Here is a 21,665-nt window from a genome sequence, read left to right on the forward strand (position 1 = left end):
GTGAGTCTCTTAATTTAGAAAGGTGTACTCAATATTTGATTAAAGAGATGAGATCTAACGATGTGGGCAGGCTGTGGGAGCAGGGAATATGCCCTGTGTAAGGACTCCATTCAAGATCCAGATCATGAAATGAGGGAGAGGATGGAGCTGAGGATGACAGACACTCCTGGTTACATGTGAGCCAGCTAGTTTGTGTGTGTGTATGTGTGTTTGGGGGGAGGGGCTTGATACATTAGAATTTAAGGAGCCCAGCATGTGAAAGGGCTTTTCTGTGCATCACAATGACCTGCTCCACACAAACCAAGGGAACATACACTCCCAGGTCAGCAAAGGTAATGGATTTGGTGATTGCAAGTTTAAGAAAATGAACTAAAGTTTAAGCTACAGAATACCATCGTTCGCGCTCTCTATGGATCCTATTCAGTGTCAATAAATAAATGGCTCTGTTTAAAGATAAATACTATTAAGACAGGAATCAGTGTGGGACTCAAGCTTAGATGTATAAGGAACATAGCAAAAGACAAATGAAGGAAGTAGATCACAAAAGGTATTACCCTCCAAAAACAAACAATTTTCCATAGTCTCGGAGAAATTATAGATAACGTGATCATTCTCTTAAAAAAAGGTCCAGGTGTGGTGGCTCACACCTGTAATCCCAACACTTTGGGAGGGCGAGGCGGGTGGATCATGAGGTCAAGAAATCGAGACCATCCTGGCTAACACAGTGAAACCCCGTCTCTACCAAAAATACAAAAAAAATTAGCCGAGCATAGTGACGGGCGCCTGTAGTCCCAGCTACTCGGGAGGTTGAGGCAGGAGAATGGTGTGAACCCTGGAGGCAGAGCTTGCAGTGAGCCGAGATCACGCCACTGCACTCCAGCCTGGGTGACAGAGTGAGACTCCATCTCAAAAAAAAAAAGGAAAAAAAACACTGTTCTTTGGGTTATAAGAATTTAAATTATAGATTATGAGCCCACATAAGGAGATGAAAAATAAGTTTACAGTACGCAAAAACGAAATGAAAGAAAAATGTATCAAGAGGAAAGCCACATTAGGAATAAAAAATTAGAATAAAACAGCTGAAAATACAATAGGACATGGTGGACTGGCTAGAAGAAATTATACAAAAAGAAATGAGTAATAATACAGCTATGAAAATGATTGTTGAGATAGATATGGAAGAATGAAACTTGTTTTCCTGGAGAAGATAATTCTCTTCCTTCACTTGCTCTGGTAACACTATCTTACAGTGAATTGTCAGACACTTTTCTAAGTGCTTTACATATATTAAGTCATTTAATATTCACAACAACTCATGAAGAATGGAAGAGATCAGAGCAGAAAGAAGAAAAATATTAAGATACAATAGAAGAAAACTTTCTGGAACAAATACTTAAATCTGAAACTCAAATGGACACATGGTATTCTAAGAAAATTTGATATGGAATAATCCACACTAAGACATTTCCACCAGTGCTCAGCACTAGAACACTACCCAGTACATAGTACACACTCAGTGAATAATTGTTGATTGGGCGGGCAAATGAAGACAGTTTCCTATGGCCTTCCTGGCTGAATGAACAAGTCACATAAAAGGAGAAGGTGGCAGGCTGGCCCCTGGTTTTCTTAAAGAATCACTCAGTGCCAGAAGGCAGTAATGTCTATGAAGTCCTGAGTATAATAAGGGGTAACTGAAGAATTGTATTGCCAGTCAAATTGTACAGAGGCAACAGATAGACACTTTCAATATGAATGAACTGAGGGAATATACTACCCATGCACTTTCCAGAAAACTTGTAGACAACAAAGTGATGAGTCAGAATTCAAAACCTAGAAATGAAGAAGCTATGGTAAAAGCATTCATGGTGAGTACAGTAATGATTTTGTTTTCGTATTGGATTAAAACTAAACAACTCTGGTTATGGAAAAGAAACCTTGACGATGTGGTAGTAATATAAATAACCAAAACCAGTACTTGGGAGGAAGTGTGAGTACTGGTTTCTTTATTTTCATAATGGGGAATAGATTTGTCAGTAGCTAAAGTCTGAAATTGAAATATATACTTGAAAAAATAATGATTTCAGCATCCTAATGTTTTTCATTACTTTTTTCTTAACTTTAGAGAGATCTTTTAGAAACTATTATTTCTTGGCCGGGCGCGGTGGCTCAAGCTTGTAATCCCAGCACTTTGGGAGGCCGAGACGGGCGGATCACGAGGTCAGGAGATCGAGACCATCCTGGCTAACACGGTGAAACCCCGTCTCTACTAAAAAATACCAAAAACTAGCCGGGCAAGGTGGCAGCGCCTGTAGTCCCAGCTACTCGGGAGGCTGAGGCAGGAGAATGGCGTAAACCCGGGAGGCGGAGCTTGCAGTGAGCTGAGATCCGGCCACTGCACTCCAGCCCCGGCGACAGAGCGAGACTCCGTCTCAAAAAAAAAAAAAAAAAAAAAAAAAAAAAGAAACTATTATTTCTTTGTGAAGACCCATTCATCTGAAGTTCTACAGTTCCTTCAGTTTCACCTCAATTTCTGTTTCTCTGTTAAGTTCAAGCAAAATTTATACTTAATGCTTTTTCGCTACAGTAACATGTATGGTGTGATTCCGTTTATATGTATACATTGACCTGCCCTCCCTCCTGCCCTTCTGTTCTTTCATTCTTCTATCTTTTCCTTTGAACTTATGCAGAAATATGTCTGGAATGGTGTTGACCACATATTATGATGTTTATTTCTGGGTGGTGGGATCCTGGATAATTTTTTTAAAATCTTCTTTGTACTTTATTATATTGCCTGGCCTTTAAAGATAATAAATATATCATTTTTTCAAAAACAAGTCATTATTCTTTTAAAAAATTAAGAGCAATGTGGCTGAGAAACTTTCCATTTGGAAAAGACAAGACATTGGCCTGATTTTGTAGAGGCCCTTGTTGTTTCTGTCCGATAAGCATTTCCTGGTAAGCAGTGCCCTGTGCTGAGGGTTTGGAAGATAGAGGAGTTGACCCTGTCCATGAGGAGCTTACCAGCATGTCAGGCCTTGCTTCTCAAGTATGTTCCCTGGACCAGCAGCATCAGCATCCTCTGGGAGCTTGTTAGAAATGCAGAACCGGCCGGGCGCGGTGGCTCAAGCCTGTAATCCCAGCACTTTGGGAGGCCGAGACGGGCGGATCACGAGGTCAGGAGATCGAGACCATCCTGGCTAACACTGTGAAACCCCGTCTCTACTAAAAAGATACAAAAAATTAGCCGGGCGAGATGGCGGGCGCCTGTAGTCCCAGCTACTCGGGAGGCTGAGGCGAGAGAATGGCGTAAACCCGGGAGGCGGAGCTTGCAGTGAGCTGAGATCCGGCCACTGCACTCCAGCCTGGGCGACAGAGCGAGACTCCGTCTCAAAAAAAAAAAAAAAAAAAAGAAATGCAGAACCTCGGTCCCGAGACTTACCAAATTAGAATCTGCATTTTTATAAGAACTCCAAGTGCTTTGAATGCACACATGAGGTCTCGAAGCACTGTTCAAAGATGAACTCAAATGCTGGAGGAATGAAAGGGGAACTGAAAGAAGGTATCCTGAGAGTTTAGAGGTTAGAGCAGCTAATTCTGACTTGAGGATCAAGGGAAAATTCCTAGAGTAGTTGGGATTTGGGGGTACATTTTGAAGGCTGACTTTCGTGAGGGATGGAGCACTGTGTTCTTGGCTAAAGGAGGAGCATAAGCCAGAGGTGGGATTTGACGTGGCAGGAGGCATCCTGAGGCTGCAAGCCATAGCACTGAGCAGCGGGTCTGGAAGGGAAGTTAGGGACACATGACAGATGGCCTTCAATGCCACTCCCAGGCATGTGGGTCCATTGTTTAAATAAAGGTGCACCACTGAGAGGTGACTTTCGCTGTCAGTTAGGTGAAGGACGAATGGGGAGAGGAGAGCCTGGGACAAAGGAAGCCATTGGGAAGCGGTTGCAGCAGTTCTAGCATAAGGTGAGGGGAGCACGGCACCAGGCATTCAGAATGGAAAGCAGAGATGGAACCCTGCATCGCACTGGTTACCACAGTAGCATGCTGCAGAAGAGGCCAGTCACAGCCACAGCTCCCTGTACTGAACGAAGTCCTCCCAGATGCAGCACTGACAAGTTACAAGGGCTTTTCACATGCAGTGCCTTGAAACTGTGGGGCTTTGAATGTTAAGGGGAGTATGAAACCATGAGCCTTTACTCTTAAGCTAAGGGAATTTAAGGTTAACTAAGTTAAGCTAACATGGATAGCGACAAAGCAATATATCTAATTGTGTATATATATATATAGAACTTCAGTAATAACCAGTTAGTGATTATTGAAAAAGGTGCCAAGGTGTGTGTGTGTGTGTGTGTGTGTGTATTTTAGTCTTGTGCCCAAGCCAACACTATTAAGTACCTTGGAGGACTTTCTTAAAATTTTGATCTTACAGACATCCCTTTAAAACCATGTCCTTTAATTTCAAGTGTTTCTGTATAGCTGTTTAAGTAGAGTGTTTAAGTTTAGTAATTAAGAAAAAGTGATAATCTGGCTGGACGCGGTGACTCACACCTGTGATCTCAGCACTTCGGGAGGCCGAGGTTAGGAATTCAAGACCAGCCTGTCCAACATGGTGAAACCCCATTTCTACCAAAAATGCAAAAAAATTAGCCGGGTGTAGTCCCAGCTACTTGGGAGGCTGAGACAGGAGAATTGCTTGGACCCAGGATGCAGAGGTTACAGTAAGCTGAGATCGCACCCCTGCGCTCCAGCCTGGGTGACAGAGTGAGACTCCATCACACACAAAAAAAGAAAAGAAAAAGTGATAATCTGTCTGGAAACTGTATATCTGGTGCTTTAGGCTATGAAACATGCTGAGGGGACCCTCCCTCCGTTGTCCACCCCTCCGTTGGTATTACCAAATTGCAGTCGAAGTATTGAAGAGACTATAAAGCAGGATCGGCAAACTAAGGCCCATGAGCTAAATCCAGCCCATTCCCTGTTTTTGTAAATACAACTGTATTGGAACACAACCACACTCATCATTTACCTATTGTCCATGGCCATCTTCCAGCAAGAGTTGAGTACTTATGACAGAAACTGTGTGGCCACAAAGCCTAAAACATTTACTACCTTGAACCTACACAACTTGAATCTAGTTTGAAAAATGAAGTGTCTTTTTCTTATGGCAAGGATAAGTTTAGTTCAAAAGTTGCTAAATTTTCTCTTACCCATAAGCATCCTTTATAATTTCCTTGCATGTCGTTTTTTCCAAAGTGGAAATAAATTTATTGACTTTTTAAACATTCCAAATCCTTCTATTTAATCTACTTCTTAATATTTGTTTATTCCTCTAAAGTAGGAATAAACTACAGCCAGCCAGGTCTGGTGGCTCACGCCTGTAATCCCAGCACATTGGGAGGCCAAGGTGGGCCAATCAGCTGTGGTTGGAAGTTCGAGACCCACTTGGCCAACATGGTGAAGCCCCATCTCTACTAAAAATCCAAAAATTAGCCAGGTGTGGTGGCATATGCCTGTAATCCCAACTACTTGGGAGGCTGTGGCAGGAAATCATTTGAGCCTGGGAGGTAAAGGTTGCAGTGAGCAGAGATCACACCACTGCACTACAGCCTGGGCGACAGAGCAAGACTGTCTCAAAACAAACAAACAGACAAACTACAGCCCAGGAGCGAAATCTGGCCATCCATCTGGTTTTTGTTTGTTTGTTTTGTTTTTCTTTTTTACAGCCCTTGAGCTAAGAATGGTTTATATACTTTTAAAAATCATTACATTTTTAATGGTTGCAAATGTAGCCACGTAGTACCTGGATTTTCCCACTTGGCCTACAAAGTATGCAGCATATATTATCTAGCTCTTTAGGGAAAAAGCTTGCTAACCTCTGACTAAGGAACCTTAGTCATAATAATTAGAACAACTGTCAGAATTACAGCAAAATCTGAATTTTTTAGTTTTTTTTTTTTTTTTTTTTGAGACAGAGTCTCGCTCTCTTGCCCAGGCTAGAGTGCAGTGGTGCAATCTTGGCTCACTGCAACCTCCGCCTCCCAGGCTTAAGCGATTCTCCTGCCTCAGCCTCCCGAGTAGCTGGGATTACAGGTGCACGCCACCACACCAGCTAACTTTTGTATTTTTAGTAGAGATGTGGTTTCGCCATGTTGGCTAGGCTGGTCTTGAACTCCTGACCTCAAATGATTCGCCTACCTCAGCCTCCCAAAGTGCTGTAGTTACAGGCATGAGCCACCATCCCTGGCTAATTTTATAGTATTTTTAAAGAAATATACTTGTATTTCTTTGGGGTGCATGTGGTCCAGAAGTAGATATTTTCCACATGATTGACTCATGGATGGGCAGTGGTAACTCAAGTCAGTCCGTGTATAGCATTGCCATAGCCACAGATGGGTTCTGGCTGTTCAGAGTGAAATGTAGGACCCTCCTCACTGATTGCAAGAGAAGACTTTGCTATTGCTCTTAAACATGTAGACTGAGGAAGAGAGGCCTGGGAATGCTCTACCCATTTTGCTTTCATCAGAACTCCACCCTGGTTACAGCTGGAACTGAGGGAAAGGCAGGGCTAAGAGAATCGTAGAAAGATGCAGCCAAAGGTCTGATTGCACCATGCCTAAAACCCACCCTACCTGTCCACATTCGGGTTATGTGAGTCAATAAGTTCCGTTTATTGTTTAAATCCATTAAAATTAGGTTTTGTTATTTGTCGATTAAGATATCCTAACGAACAAAACAGTGCCGATCTGCCTCTATGAAGAATTTCACAGAGGAGCTTTAAGAAATAATTTCTGAAATTATTTTTGGTACACGAAAAATCATTGCAAAAAATATATAATTACAGTCTTTAATAATATGGAGCAGGAAACTAGGAAGAACAATTTTGCTGGATGACTGAATCAAGATCCAAAAACATCTGATAGGCAGGAATGCTTTGCCAAATGTAGCACTGTGGAATTTAGGAGGAATGAGCAAAGGCCCAATCTGGATGGGAAAATCTGCCTTAGTGCACATGCAGGAAAAGATTAGAGACACCCACCACTGTGATGTGGCCACCAAACCGCTGATGTCATTTTAGGCTGAAGTGTTACTTAGAACATCTCTCTGTCCTCAAGCAATACTACCTTTGGCTGAGTGCTGGGTTCCAGATTTTAAATGGAATCCAGACAAGCAAACACTCACTTCAAGTAACTGAGTATCCTGGAAGAGATTTGAAAACCGTATCATGTGAGAACAGTTGAAGGGACTGGAGGAGTTTGCTGATGACGTCAGCGATGACCACAACCATAATAGTAAACATGGATTATTTACCCTGTGCCTGCAACTGTGCCAACCAATTGCACATCCTATCATTTAGTCCTCACAACAGTCTCACACTGGGGGATAGTGTTATTTACCACCCCCTTATACAGATGAGGAAAACAAAACTTACCCAAGGTCACACAGCTGTAAGTGGTTGAACCATGGGATTTAAACCATAGGCGATGACTCTATGTGGGGAATGCAACATCTTTAAATATGTGCAGGATTATCAAGAAGGAAAAGGACAAAGATTTGTTTCATGCAGTTCCAATTAGTAGAACCAAGACCAATGAGTAGAGTTTACAGGAAAACAGATTTCTGTTGAGTACATAAGTCCATCTCTTCTTCCTTTTCTCCTTAACGGAGTGATTTTCTTTTCTTGATGCTTCTCTTCCCCATTCAGTCTTACCATGGGACTTCAGCTCTATGGCTGTGTGGAAACCCTGGTAGGCTTCCCCTGCTATCCTATTCCTCCAGGGCTACATTCTGTTCTTTCCTCTGCCTGAAATCCTGCCAACCCTTGATTTGTAGAACCTCTTGAATGTGTTCTTTCTTCTCCAGTTCCACTGTCACCCTCAGATTAGTCCTTGTTCATCCTCTCCAAGTCTCCTAAATACTCCCATCATCGCACACCCCCAAATCCCATCACTTCCTTGTATAAGAACCTATGACAGTTCCTTATTGCCTGTCAAATCAGATTCATTTACTCAACCCATAGTGTGGGGCAACTGTTCCCAATACTTCTCACTAGAAACCTTCTATGACTGTCTTACTTGCCCTGGGCACTTATCCCCTGCCCTCAGTATCAGCCTGCTTATGCCTGTCTTTATTTTCACTTGTGCTATTCCCCTTCTGGGAGTAGTGTTGTCATTTGCTGGTTTAACTTTTATTATTATTTTAATATTATTATTATTTTTTGAGGCAGAATCTTGCTCTTTCATCCAGGCTGGAGTGAAGTGATGCAATCTCGGCTTATTGCAACTTCTGCCCCCCTGGGTTCAAGCGATTCTCCTGCCTCAGCCTCCTGAGTAGCTGGAATTACAGGCACCCGCCACCAGGCCTGGCTAATTTTTGTATTTTTAGTAGAGATGGGGTTTCACCATGTTGGTCAGGCTAGTCTTGAACTCCTGACCTCAAGTGATCCACCTGCCTCAGCCTCCCAAAGTGCTGGGATTACAGGTGTGCGCCACTGCACCCTGCCTATTATTATTTTTGAGACAGGGTCTCACTCTGTCACCCAAGCTGGAATGCAATGGCACAATCACAGCTCACTGCAGCCTCGACCTTCTAGGCTCAAGCGATCCTCCTGCCTCAGCTTCCAAAGTGCCTGGGGCTATAGTTGTGTGCCACTATGCTAGATAGTATAAAAATTTTTTTAGAGGGAGGTCTTGCCATATTGCCCAGGCTGGTCTTGAGCTCCTTGAACTCCTAGACGCAAGTGATCATCTCACCTAGGCCTCCCAAAGTGGTGGCATTACAGTCGTGGGCCACCATGCTGGCCAACTTTTACTCTTTAAAGGTCCATTTTGTGGTCCACTTCTCCTACTCACTAATCACTTCCTTCTTAGCACCCTCTAGTTCTTGCAATCTGTTTAATTTCACATTCTAGCACTTTATTAACAACTCTGTTAGACTTTTCCATTGAAAAACAGTGGTTCCTTAGTTCCTCAGAGTAGATTTTAAACTTCATCAGGGCAATGCCATGCACATTCTTTAACTCAATAAGATTTGGCTCTGGACTGCTTAGATTAGTGATTATTGACTCATAAGGAAAGAGAAAATTAATCTCAGTTTATTAAGTTCTTCCAAAATCAGTCACTGTACTAAGCAGAGTCACTGCATTCGATTTAAGATGAGGAAACCAGGCTCAGCACAGTGGCTCACACCCGGCAATCCTAGCACTTTGGGAGGCCAAGATGGGAGGATTGCTTGAGACTAGGAGTTTTAGACCAGCCTGGTCAACATAGCAAGGCCCCCATCTCTGGTTAAAAAAAATTTTTTTTTTTTTTTAGTGATGAAGAAACCAAAGCCAAGTAATTTGCCCAAGGTCACAGTGCCAATAAAAGTTAGACCCACGACCCAAACTCAGGCAGCTTGGGTTCAGAGCCTACACATACCCTCCACACCATAGGGATCACATAGAACAGCAGTTAATCCCAGTCCTGTGCTCTTTTTTTTTTCTAACATTATTATTATCTTTTTAAAATTATACTTTAAGTTCTGGGATACATGTGCAGAATGTGCAGTTTGTTACATAGGTATACGCGTGCCATGGTGGTTTCCTGCGCACATCAGCCCATCATCTACATTAGGTATTTCTCCTAATGCTATCCCTCCCCTAGCTCCCCACCCCCCAACAGGCCCCAGTGTGTGATGTTCCCCTCCCTGTGTCCATGTGTTCTCATTGTTCAGCTCCCACTTATGAGTGAGAACATGCAGTGTTTGGTTTTCTGTTCTTGTGCTGGTTTGCTGAGAATGATGGTTTCCAGCTTCATCCATGTCCCTTCAAAGGACATGAACTCATCCTTTTTTATGGTTGCATTGTATTCCATAGTGTATATGTGTTACATTTTCTTTATCCAGTCTATCGTTGATGGACATTTGGGTTGATTCCATGTTTTTGCTATTGTGAACAGTGCCACAATAAACATACGTATGTACATGTGTCTTTATAGTAGAATGATTTATAATCCTTTGGGTGTATGCCCAGTAATGGGATTGCTGGGTCAAATGGTATTTCTGGTTCTAGATCCTTGAGGAATCGCCACACTGTCTTCCACAATGGTTGAACTAATTTACACTCCCACCAACAGTGTACAAGTGTTCCTAAATTTCTCCACATCCTCTCCAGCATCTGTTGTTTCCCGACTTTTTAATGATTGCCATTCTAACTGGCGTGAGATGATATCGCATTGTAGTTTTGATTTGCATTTCTCTAATGACCAGTGATGATGAGCTTTTAAAAATATATTTGTTGGCCGCATAAATGTCTTCTTTTGAGAAGTGTCTGTTCATATCCTTCACCCATTTTTTGATGAGGTTGTTTGTTTTTTCTTGTAAATTTGTTTAAGTTCTTTGTAGATTCTGGATATTAGCCCTTTGTCAGATGGATAAATTGCAAAAATTTTCTCCCATTCCGTAGGTTGCCTGTTCACTCTGATGTTAGTTTCTTTTGCTATGCAGAAGCTCTTTAGTTTAATTAGATCCCATTTGTCAATTTTGGCTTTTGTTGCCATTGCTTTTGGTGTTTTAGTCGTGAAGTCTTTGCCCATGCCTATGTTCTGAACGGTATTGCCTAGGTTTTCTTCTAGGGTTTTTATGGTTTTAGGTCTTAGGTTTACGTCTTTAATCCATCTTGAGTTAATTAGTTCTGTGCTCTTCTTGAGAACTGGGAGACTCAGCACTGCTGAGCTTTTGCATATAAGGACACTTCGTTTTTTCCCCTAGAAGTGGGGATACATACGTGTGGTATTTATGTAGGCAACCTCATCACTGACCATGACCTAGGGAGAGTGGACCATTGACTTTGGAAGCCCGTTAGTTGAAAAGTATCTTGCTTGATTTTAATAGTTGTATAGGGCAGGTGTATATATTGAAAGGAAGGCGTTGTCCCTAGTCTCAAACCTTCTCGTTATTTCTAGGAGTCATAAATATGAGAACTTCCTTGGCTCCACACCCTGACAAACTTTTGGTATTTTACTTTTCGCAGGGTTGATTCTTTTCTTTCTGCCTTCTTTGAGAGGTCCCAGTCCCCATAGCCATTTTTGATTGGCTTGGGACATTTGCTATCATGTATTTTTATTATGTACAAATAAAGCAGTTGTTTCTGAATATTAATTAGATAATTTTTGGAAAATTGGCTTCATCTTTTTCCTATTTTATGATTAAAGGATGTGTTAAGTGTTTTTTTTTGTTTTGTTTTGTTTTTAAAAAAAAAGGTTGGGGGTGGCTGATGGGCGCTGTGGCTCACACCTGTTATCCTAGCACTTTAGGAGGCCGAGGCAGGCAGATCACCTGAGGTTGGGAGTTCAAGACCAGCCTGACCAACATGGAGAAACCCCGTCTCCACTAAAAATACAAAATTTGCCAGGCATGGTGGCACACGCCTGCAATCCCAGCCACTCAGGAGGCTGAGGCAGGAGAATCCCTTGGACTTGGGAGGTGGAAGTTGGGGTGAGCCAAGATCACGCCATTGCACTCCAGCCTGGGCAACAAGACTGAAACTCTATCTCAAAAAAAAAAAAAAAAAATGGGGGGGAACATGTTTATGAGGTAAAAAATGGTATTTGGAGAAGCTAATCTTCAGGGCGGTAGGAAAGGCCAAGGGCTAAGCTGCAACACAGCATAGTCACTGGGGGGCTCGCTACACAGGAAGCAGAAGCCACGGGCACATACAGATGTCCACGAGACTATCACATGTATAGGCCTTCTCTGTAAGCTTTTTGGAACAACTATTATATTTGATGGCTAAAAAGAAATTTTGATATAAAACTTGCACTCTTCTTCTCCTGGTGTTTTTTTACTTTGGAATTTTGTGCAGATATTTAAAAGTCAGTACTTCTAAGTGTCAGCTCTGGCTAAAGAGAAGCTGTATCCTTCAGAGATGTTCTCTACATTAAATAAAACTTTTTAAAAACTGGAGCATATAATCCTGCTATTGGCCAGCCACTGCTCTTTTGTTTGGAATACAAAATATTTGTCATCTGGGGACTGTCCAAATTTATTTTCAGTTTTTTAACGTTTAAAATATTTCTAAAAATAAATATTTTCAGAGAATATTAATTTAATTTTAAAAATGGAATCAGGGCACATTTTTATGTAGTGGAAAGAAGTGAATTTATTAATTATGAGACCTAGGTTCCAAATGTGTCTTTACTGTGTGACCTTGGGCACATCTGGCCAGCTGGAACACAATTTCTTTGTCTGCAGGGTTGAGGGGAGGGAGGAAGAGAGAAAAAGAGACAGAGGTCTTTCCCAGCTCCCAAAGGCTAGGCTTTTGTAATCCAAGCATCCCAGAGTTCTTTCTTACTGTAACAGTGACCCCTTGTGGTATATGTCCTTAACCAATTTTGTTTTGATTTGCAAGGTAAACTGGATTTTTTGTTCTTTCTAGTAACTGTATTTCGTGTTGTTAGGCAAATATGACTTGTTTTAAAAAGATAAATCTTACTTGGAAATCAAAAGTAAATTAAAGCAGCATATCAAGGCCAGGGTGGTGGCTCATGCCTATAATCCCAACACTTTGGGAGGCCGAGGCGGGCAGATCACCTGCGGTCAGGAGTTTGAGAACAGCCTGGCCAACATGCCGAAACCCCGACTCTACTAAAAATACAAAAATTATCCGGGCATGGTGGCATGTGCCTGTAATCCCAGCTACTGGGGAGGCTAAGGCAGGTTGCAGTGGGCAGAGATTGCGCCACTGCACTCCAGCCTGAGCAACAGAGCAAGACTTCATCTCATAAAAACAAAAACAAAAACAAAACAGCATATAGAGCACCAAACCCCACCTTATAAACAATTCTCGATGGTTTCTTCAGAAACTGTATATTGGCTGGGTGCAGTGGCTCACTCCTATAATACTAGCATTTTGGGAGGCTGAGGTAGGAGGATCACTTGAGACCCAGAATCACCAGCCTGTACGACATAGTGAGACCCTGTCTCTACAAAATATTTTTTAAAAACTAACCAGACATGGTGGCATGTGCCTGTAGTCCCGGCTACTCGGGAGCCTGGGGTGGGAGGATCACTTGCTCAAAGGAGTTCGACGCTGCAGTGAGCTGTGATCGCAGTACCACTGTACTCTAGCCTGGGTGACAGAGTGAGACCTATCTCAAAATAATAAAGAAGAAACTGTATATAGCAGACTCTTGTCATTTACAAAATTAGAAGTATTTTGACGTTTGTGCTGAGTGTTTTATGTATTTCTTCTAGGGATCAGGGGAAGAGACATGCGAGGGCCTCATCACGCCCCAGTAGCTCAGACCTGAGCAGGCTGCAAACCAAAGCAGGTGAGGGATCCCCACACTCCTTCATCTGCAGCATCTCCACTTAAAGGAAAAATGTTTGCACTGAAGATATCTATGTTGGCTCACTGAAAACTTCAGGAAGTTTGTCCAATTTGATCACAAATCAACATTTATTTTTATACATTTTTATTATATTCATACAATCTTACCATCTTACCACTACCCAACTCTGATGCCTCGAACATCTGTAGATGACAGTCTTTTTTTTTTTTTTGAGACAGAGTTTCTTGCTGTGTCGCCCAGGCTGGAGTGCAGTGGCGCGATCTCGGCTCACTGCAAGCTCCACCTCCTGGGTTCACACCATCCTTCTGCCCCAGCCTCCCGAGTAGCTGGGACTGCAGGCACCCGCCACCACGGTTGGCTAATTTTTTGTATTTTTAGTGGAGATGGGGTTTCACCGTGTTAGCCAGGATGGTCTCGATCTCCTGACCTCGTGATCCACCTGCCTCAGCCTCCGAAAATGCTGGAATTACAGGGGTGAGCCACCATGCCCAGCCTAGATGACAGTCTTAATAGTTTTGTAGAAATCATTTTGTAAAAGCATTTGGAAAGTTGCAAAACTTGACTTTAACATAGTTCTTGGGTTAAAAACTTGAGTTCAAGGCATTGCTTGACTGGACATGGTGGCTCACACCTACAATCCCAGCACTTTGGAGGCAGGCGGATCACTTGAGGTCAGAAGTTCAAGACCAGCCTGGCCAACATTGTGAAACCCCATCTCTACCAAAAAAAAAATACAAAAATTAGCTAGGCATGGTGTGAGGGAGTGGGGTACCTGTAATCCCAACTACTTGGGAGGCTAAGGCAGGAGAATCACTTGAACATGGGAGATGGAGTTTGCAGTGAGCCTAGATCACACCACTGCACTCCAGTCTGGGCAACAGAAGGAGACTTGTCTCAAAAAAAAAAAAAAAAAAAAAAACATTGCTCACTTAAATGAAACTATATTAACTTTACTAAGACTGTCCTTTGGTCCTTTAAACTGTTTAATTGAGAAAATATGTAACAATATAAACCACAGTCTAGAAATGATACAAAATGTATTCATGCAATAGAATACAGTTGTTAGAAAAGTGAACTCATGGGCTTTTGTATATCGTAATATTGAGTAAATTCAGTATAAACATGAGATGAAACAACTTGCAAAAGCAAAGACGTATATTGTTTGCGGATACACAGCCGTGTGGTAAGCATGTGAAGTCAAGTGTAAACATAGTAACCAGTGGATTTAGGATGGTAGTAACCCCTAGAGGGAGAGGGAGGAGGGGAATGGATGCAGGGAGCCACACATCTGTAATGTTTCATTTCTTTAAAATAAGGGAAAGGATAAAAATTTGGCAAAATGTTAATATCTGACCAAACTAGTATGGGGTACACTAGTGTCTGTTATACTCTTCATATATTTTTGTACACATGAGATTTTACAATGCTAAATACTAGATTTTAAAAATTGTTATCTTCAAAACTTAGTTTTTTATCAATAAAATGACTTTTGTGCCATTGGGAATTTCTTTACTCAGGAAAATCTTAGATATAGTAATTTTCGAGCCAGCATAGTTGCTAAGGATTTTACATTTACATGCTAAAAACATCAGCCAATCCAAACATTGTGTCAGGTTTTTGTGTCCAGAACTCGAAGCTGTGGTTAACAACTATAACCACTGAGACAGCAAAATCTTCAAAAACATGCTGAAATTTTTGCTTGACTTACCCAATTTCCTGTTGAATCATAATGTTTATATTTAGCAAACTGTGAACCTAGATGAAAGTGCTTTCTAAAATATTAGATTGTTGCCCAAGATTGAGACAACCTTTTTGTTATTTGTGTGTCTGTGTGTATCTTAAAAAGCAGTCATATGATTCCATGCTTCATTTTCTAGAGTAACTCAGGCATTGTGTATAAAATGGAGGCAGGGGGAGGCCCAGGGTGAGTGAAGAGGTAGAAAGGCTGTAGCCAGACACAACTGTGCACTTTGAAATTCCTAGGAGAGGGTTGGAAGGAAACCCTCATACCAGTGACTCAGTAACTTCGGTTCTGAGAAGAAGCCAATCTCAGAAACATTCATAAGGGCCCATGAGGGTTAAATAAATTGTTCTGTGATTTCTGACTCACCCCTGTAATTTAGCTCTTTCTGGGGTGAATAAGTTATCCATTTTATTTGTCCTGAAAAACAGTTGATAGTCATGGTTTCTCATAGAACTTCTGTATTAAGCAGCATATTGCATAGGAGGTAAAAAACGCAGACTTGAACTTATTGGACTCAAAGTCTAGTTTCTAGTAAATTTAAGTGTGTCATAAATATGTGTGGATTAAATAACTCGCCTGACTTATTTTCTGGCTTTCACTTGCCTTGATAAATGTTTATTTTATTTTATTCTTTATATACTTTGGACTTTGAATAGGTTAATTATCCACAAATATGAGAAACTATGTTTTTTGTATTACTTGAATATTTATGTTTAGTTTTAGAATCCACATCCATAAATTACCAAAGTTAAGGCAGATTCATAAAAACAATGATCCAAAAGATTGAGATGGTAGTCTACAAACTATCTGTAGTTCCAAAATCCCTGAGCCTGATGGGAAGTCAGTTAGAGTCTTCATTTTGTTACTGTGAATGTTCATATATTTTGCTACAAGGTGCTGCTGCAGAAGACCCTACGGGGGTGGTTTGTAATGTGCAATGTGTATACTATACTGACTTTCTAAAATCCATATGTTTCTGAATCCCAAACCATATCTGATTCCAAAGGTTTTGGATAAGGGATCATGAATCTGTACTGATGTGGACTAATTTGTCCTAAAGACAATTCAATTTAGTATTTTATGGTGAAGTCTTGCACTGGGTTAGATAGATTATCTGAAACCTTGCTATTAAGGCTATTTACTGCACTGCAAATGTTTAATAATAGCTTTGTTGACAACCTCTTTCTATTTACTTTTGCCGCTTAGGTGATCTTGGATGCCCTGTGTGGGTCAGCTGCTCTTGGCAGTGGGAAGAGTTGATAAAAGGCAAGCCTGGACTTGCTGCAACTGGGAGTGGCCATTTCTAGCATATAGTATAACAGGGGAAGGCCTCTGTGTTGGGCGGGATAGGTAGATTGTACAGCATCCCTGCTTCTCCTGGGTGACATCAGCACCATTTGATGGTGTGAGTGTTCAGAATTCAAATACATCTCTGAATTCAAATGAGTTTTTTAATACATGCCATTATGTGTTATCTATGGATTTCTCTGCTATTTGTACAGATAATCGTCAAGGGACTTTATTGGATTTCTTGATGCAGAGAATTTTATTTTAATCCATATTAATATTAAAAAATATTAATATGGATATGTACTAAGGTATTACACACATTTAATATGTGTTGTATATATTTTTCTCTTCAAAAATAATAAGAATGCATTAGAGGCATTGGAAAATACAGAAGAGCACAAATAAATTAATAATCCTAATCCCAATATTTAGAGATAACTATTGTTACCCCATTTTACAGAAGAGAGGTGAAGCAATTTGCCCATAGTCAAGCAGCTAGTAGGTGGCAGAGCTAGGATTCAAACTCAGGTGGTGACTCCAAACCTGTGCTATTAACAGGCCTCCTGCTCAACTTGTCTGTCCTTTGTTTAAAGTAACCTGAAAATATATGGGCCATATGCCCTTTTGCTCCTCTCTCTGTCTCTGTCTCTTTATCTTTCTCTGCCTCTTGTCTCTCTCTCTTCCAACCTCTCACCTTCTGATTGTTCCTGATTTTTAACTCTTTATGTGACATTTTTAGGGTCCAGGCACCTTCTGTGTGTACACTTAATTGGTACCAGGTCCACCCTGCCCCTAGAGGGCGTGGACTCCCTGACTTGATGTAGACCAAGTGCCAGATAAAGGATTTAAAGAGTGGTCTTCAGAGAAGGGAGACTGAGGAATACATCTCCAGCACTGTTCAGTAATGCCTCAGCACAGCAGTGCCACCTCCAGCTACAGTCAGTGTTTTAGATCTTGAGATACTGCCTGTGTGAAATATAATCATAATTTGCAATTTCTAATATGAGTTAGATTTCCCCCCAATGTTACCCTTTAGTTAGCTAGTTTGCTGCAAGTCAGCATAGCTTTGAGGTCAAGTGCAGAGGCTGGGGCGCTATATGACACTGGGCAGATAACTTAATACACCTGGGCGCCACTTTCTTCACCTGCAAAATGGGGATTGTTTGGGAACCTCCTCATAGTGTTACTGCAAAAATGAAATGGAGGCCTCCTGCATCTAGAGTACACAGTCAATGGTTGCTATTCCCTGCAACCCATATTCACAGGCAGCATCTACTCTTGATGGCTTGTTAGTATCACACAGGTATGAGATGCTGCAGGGGTGATTACCTGTTTGTGTGCTTGTTTAATCAGGGAAATGAAATTAATTATATACTGTATATTGCTAAAGGCTTGGCACTGAGCTCAGAGCTTTACCTATACCATGTATTTTAATTCTCATACCCTCGAAGGCAAATATTCTGTTTTGCTAATGAGGAAACAGAGACTCAGAAAGGATAAGAAACTGGACCCCAGTCACTCACCATGTCCTTAATGGAGTTGGGATTTGAATTGAGATTTGTCAGCCCCCAAGGCCCCGGCTTTTCTGCTGCACCACACAAAATCACTTGGCGTTAATGCTACTGGCCCCATGTTAGTGTGGACATTTTATTTCTATAGAAAAGAAAGTCATTTTAGGTCTCCCTTTTAGAAAATTTTTCATTACACATTTTCAAAATCCTTATTCTTTACATATCTATAGTTATTTATTCTACATTACGGAGGGATACATTTAAGTAAAAATGAACTCAGAACTGTTTGCCTTACTGACAGTCATCAGTATTTACAAAGCTGACTACTTTATGAAGTGACCAGATCATATTTTAAAGTTCTGACTGTTTTACGTTATCCAGTCTGAGTTTAATTTGGGGTAATTTGATTAGAAGACCTGTAGTTCTAATGAGAAATACTCAGGCTTGGGGAGCAAAGGGTAATTTAATTCTCTAGTTTATTAATTGTAGTGATGAATAGTAAAGGCTTTTGACTGTGCTTCATGACAACTCCTTTTTCATAACTTTTTCTCCTGTCCTGGATTTCTTTTGCAGTCCCAAAAGCTGACCTGCAAGAAAAGGACGCAGAAATAGAAGTAGACGAAGTCTTTTGGAATACAAGGATTGTACCAATTTTGCGTGAATTAGAAAAGGGTAAACAAAACAAAACAAAAACCTGTTTTTTGTTTTTTTTAAAACAATACCTGTAGTTATTTATGTGTTCCCCATTGCTCTGATATTTTTAGTAAGTTTTCACTATCATTTCTGTGAACATGTTCAAAAACAAATGAAGTCATCTATTTATTTACCCTGTGTGTATTAAATAATACATGCACACATAATTTTTAGTAAGATTATGCTTTAAATGCACCAAGAGAGCCAATTTCTAAAATTTCCTTTGTAATATAAATTAATTATCATTTCCTCTGCCCAAGGAAATGCTGGTTTAACCTCTCTCAGGTGGCTGTTCACACTCAAGAAAGTAAAAGATTAAAACAGATTTCAGGCTTGGAAGCTGAGTCTCATAAACTGGCGTCCTTGACAGGTGTGCCCGTGGTTTCCTTGGTCCAACTGGTATATGTCCTACTCTCTTGGAGGGAGCACATCTGTCAGGAATGCCACCCACAGCATGGGAAATGGCCTGGGATGTGTCTCCCACCCTTGCACTCTGAACTGCCCCAGAAGTGAAGGCCCACGATCGATGGGTCCCTGCAAGGGGAGGGAAAGCGTGTCATGGGATGGCCCTCCACTTTCTCCCTCTTTGCAGCTCCTCAAGGATTCTCTTTCTGAAGTTGAGCCAGGCTCCTCTGGAGCAGTGGTCATAGCCCTAGGGTGAGCCCAGTGCCTGGCACACAGTGCACAGTAAGCCTTTGCTAGGAGTTGTTGGTGAGCAAACCAGCTTGGTAGCCACAGGAATATGCTCTAAGAGAAGCAGGGTAAATGAATCCTCGCCAGCAACCAAACAGGGATGTGCTGCAAAAGACCTGATTCCCGAAAGGTTCAAATGACCTCACCCCTCCTTGCTCCCCATTGGTGCTTGGCTGTGTTCATGGTTAATGTGGGAGCCCTGGACAGGGTTTCTGGTCCCGGTGCTGCTACTCGCTAAGCATATGGCCATGAGGAGTCACCTAGACTCTGTGTGCAATAGTGTCCTCACCTGCCAGACGAGGTGGAGACGAGGTTATCTCAAAAGGCTTCTGCAGCCCAAAGTCCTAAGGATATGAATGTGATTACTTTTTCCCCTCTAGAGTTACTACGTTCCCCCTCATATTAGTGTGCCAGGTTAGCTTTGGGCCCTTTATCTTAGGAGATAATGTGCAAACAATAGTGAAAAGGACAATGAGTCTGGGTAAAGGTTACACAAGAAAATATATTGCAGAACATTAAATGGGGACACTGAGTGAGTATTGTGAAGGCCTTTCTTGTAGGAAGTCTTCCTACAGGAAAGAAGGATTTTTTTTTTTTTTTTTTTTTGAGACAGAGTGTCGCTCTGTCACTCAGGCTAGAGTGCAGTGGCACAATCTTGGCTCACTGCAACTTCCGCCTCCTGGATTCAAGCTATTCTTCTGCCTCAGCCTCCTGAGTAGCTGGGACTACAGGCACCTGCCACCACGCCTAGCTAATTTTTTTGTATTTTTAGCAGAGATGGGAGTTTCATCATATTGGCCAGGCTGGTCTCAAACTCCTGACCTTATGATCCACCTGCCTTGGCCTCCCAAAGTGCTGGGATTATAGGCGTGAGCCACCGCACCTGACCAGGTTTTTTTTTAAAGAGAGGGGTCTCACTAATGCTGCCCAGGCTGGCCTTGAACTCTTGGGCTGAAGTGGTTCTCACACTACAGGCTCACACCACCATGTCCAGCTCAGCCGGAAGGATTTTAAGAGGGTGCTAAGGGCTCTGCCTACCATGCACACTAGTAGAGAAAATTTAACAGGAGTGGGGATTTGAAATGTGAGTGAATCTCCCTTCTCAGGAAAAGGCTTATTAAACACGGAAATATGGCATCTCTCTCCCTAGATAACATTAAGAACAGCAAATGGATCAGGCATGGTGGCTCACGCCTGTAATCCCAGCATTTTGGGGGGCCAAGGCAAGAGTATCACTTGAGCTCAGGAGTTTGAGACCAGCCTGAGCAACATGGAGAAACCCCATGTGTACAAAAAATACAAAAATTAGCTGAGCATAGTGGCATGCACTTGTAGTCCCAGCTACATGGTAGGCTGAGGCTGGAGGGTCACTTGAGCCTGGGAGGTCAAGGCTGCAGTGAGCCCGGATTGTGCCAGTGCACTCCAGCTTGGGTAACAGAAAGAGACCCTGTCTCAAAAAACAAAATAAAACAAAGCAAAACACCAGCGAACGGTGGCAGGGCTGGATTACTTGATCCCTTGAGAAATTTTTCTTTTTCTTTTTTTAACTTTTGACATAATTTGAGACTTACAGAAAAGTTGCAAGAATATCACAAAAAATGCTGTATATTCTTCATCCAGATCACCCCAATAGTAACACTTTGCCACATTTGCTTTCTCACTCTCTCCCTTCCCCGTCCCTCTCTTTTTCTCTACCCCAACACAGTTTTTTTTTCTTTAACCTTTTGAGAACAAGTTGCCAACCTAATGTCCCATATTCCTAAGTATTTTGGCATGCATATTTTAATTTTTTCTTTTTCTTTTTCTTTTTCTTTTTTTTTTTTTTTGAGATGGAGTCTCGCTCTTGTCACCCAGGCTGGAGTGCAGTGGCATGATCTCGGCTCACTGCAACCCCCACCTCCTAGGTTCAAGCGGTTCTCCTGCCTCAGCCTCCCGCGTAGCTGGGACTACAGGTGCCCACCACCAAGCTTGGCTAATTTTTTTTTTTTTTTAGTAGAGACGCGGTTTCATCATATTGGCCAGTCTGGTCTTGAACTCCTGACCTTATGATCCACCCACCTCGGCCTCCCAAAGTGCTGGGATTGCAGGCATGAGCCACCATGCCTGGCCTATTTTTTTTTTTTTTTTGAGACAGAGTCTTACTCTGTTGCCCAGGCTGGAGTGCAGTGGCACGATCTCAGCTCACTGCAACCTCCACTTCCTGGGTTCAAGCAATTCTTGTGCCTCTGCTTCCTGAGTGGCTGGGATGATAAGTGCACACCACCACACCCTGCTAATTTTTTGTATTTTTAGTAGAGACTGGATTTTGGTATGTTGGCCAGGCTGGTCTCAAACTTGTGGCCTCAAGTGATCCACCTGCCTCGGCCTTCCAAAGTTTTGGGATTATAGGTGTGAGCCACT

The 21,665-nt window shown here is 41.9% G+C and overlaps 1 protein-coding gene across 9 annotated transcripts in view; it reads left to right on the forward strand.

Moving 5' to 3' along the window:
- Positions 1-21,665, forward strand: part of ARMC2 (armadillo repeat containing 2) — a 126,533-nt gene that overhangs the window by 33,209 nt on the left and 71,659 nt on the right. For all 9 annotated transcript variants that reach the window (XM_033234791.1, XM_033234794.1, XM_033234797.1 and 6 more), the window contains 2 exons: positions 13,237-13,313; positions 18,453-18,551. In XM_033234791.1, coding sequence (XP_033090682.1) covers positions 13,237-13,313; positions 18,453-18,551 — 176 coding nt within the window. The remainder of the gene's footprint in view (positions 1-13,236; positions 13,314-18,452; positions 18,552-21,665) is intronic.

The sequence above is a fragment of the Trachypithecus francoisi genome, unplaced genomic scaffold (genome assembly GCF_009764315.1).
Source record: "Trachypithecus francoisi isolate TF-2019V2 unplaced genomic scaffold, Tfra_2.0 Lachesis_group15, whole genome shotgun sequence".
Taxonomy (NCBI): domain Eukaryota; kingdom Metazoa; phylum Chordata; class Mammalia; order Primates; family Cercopithecidae; genus Trachypithecus; species Trachypithecus francoisi.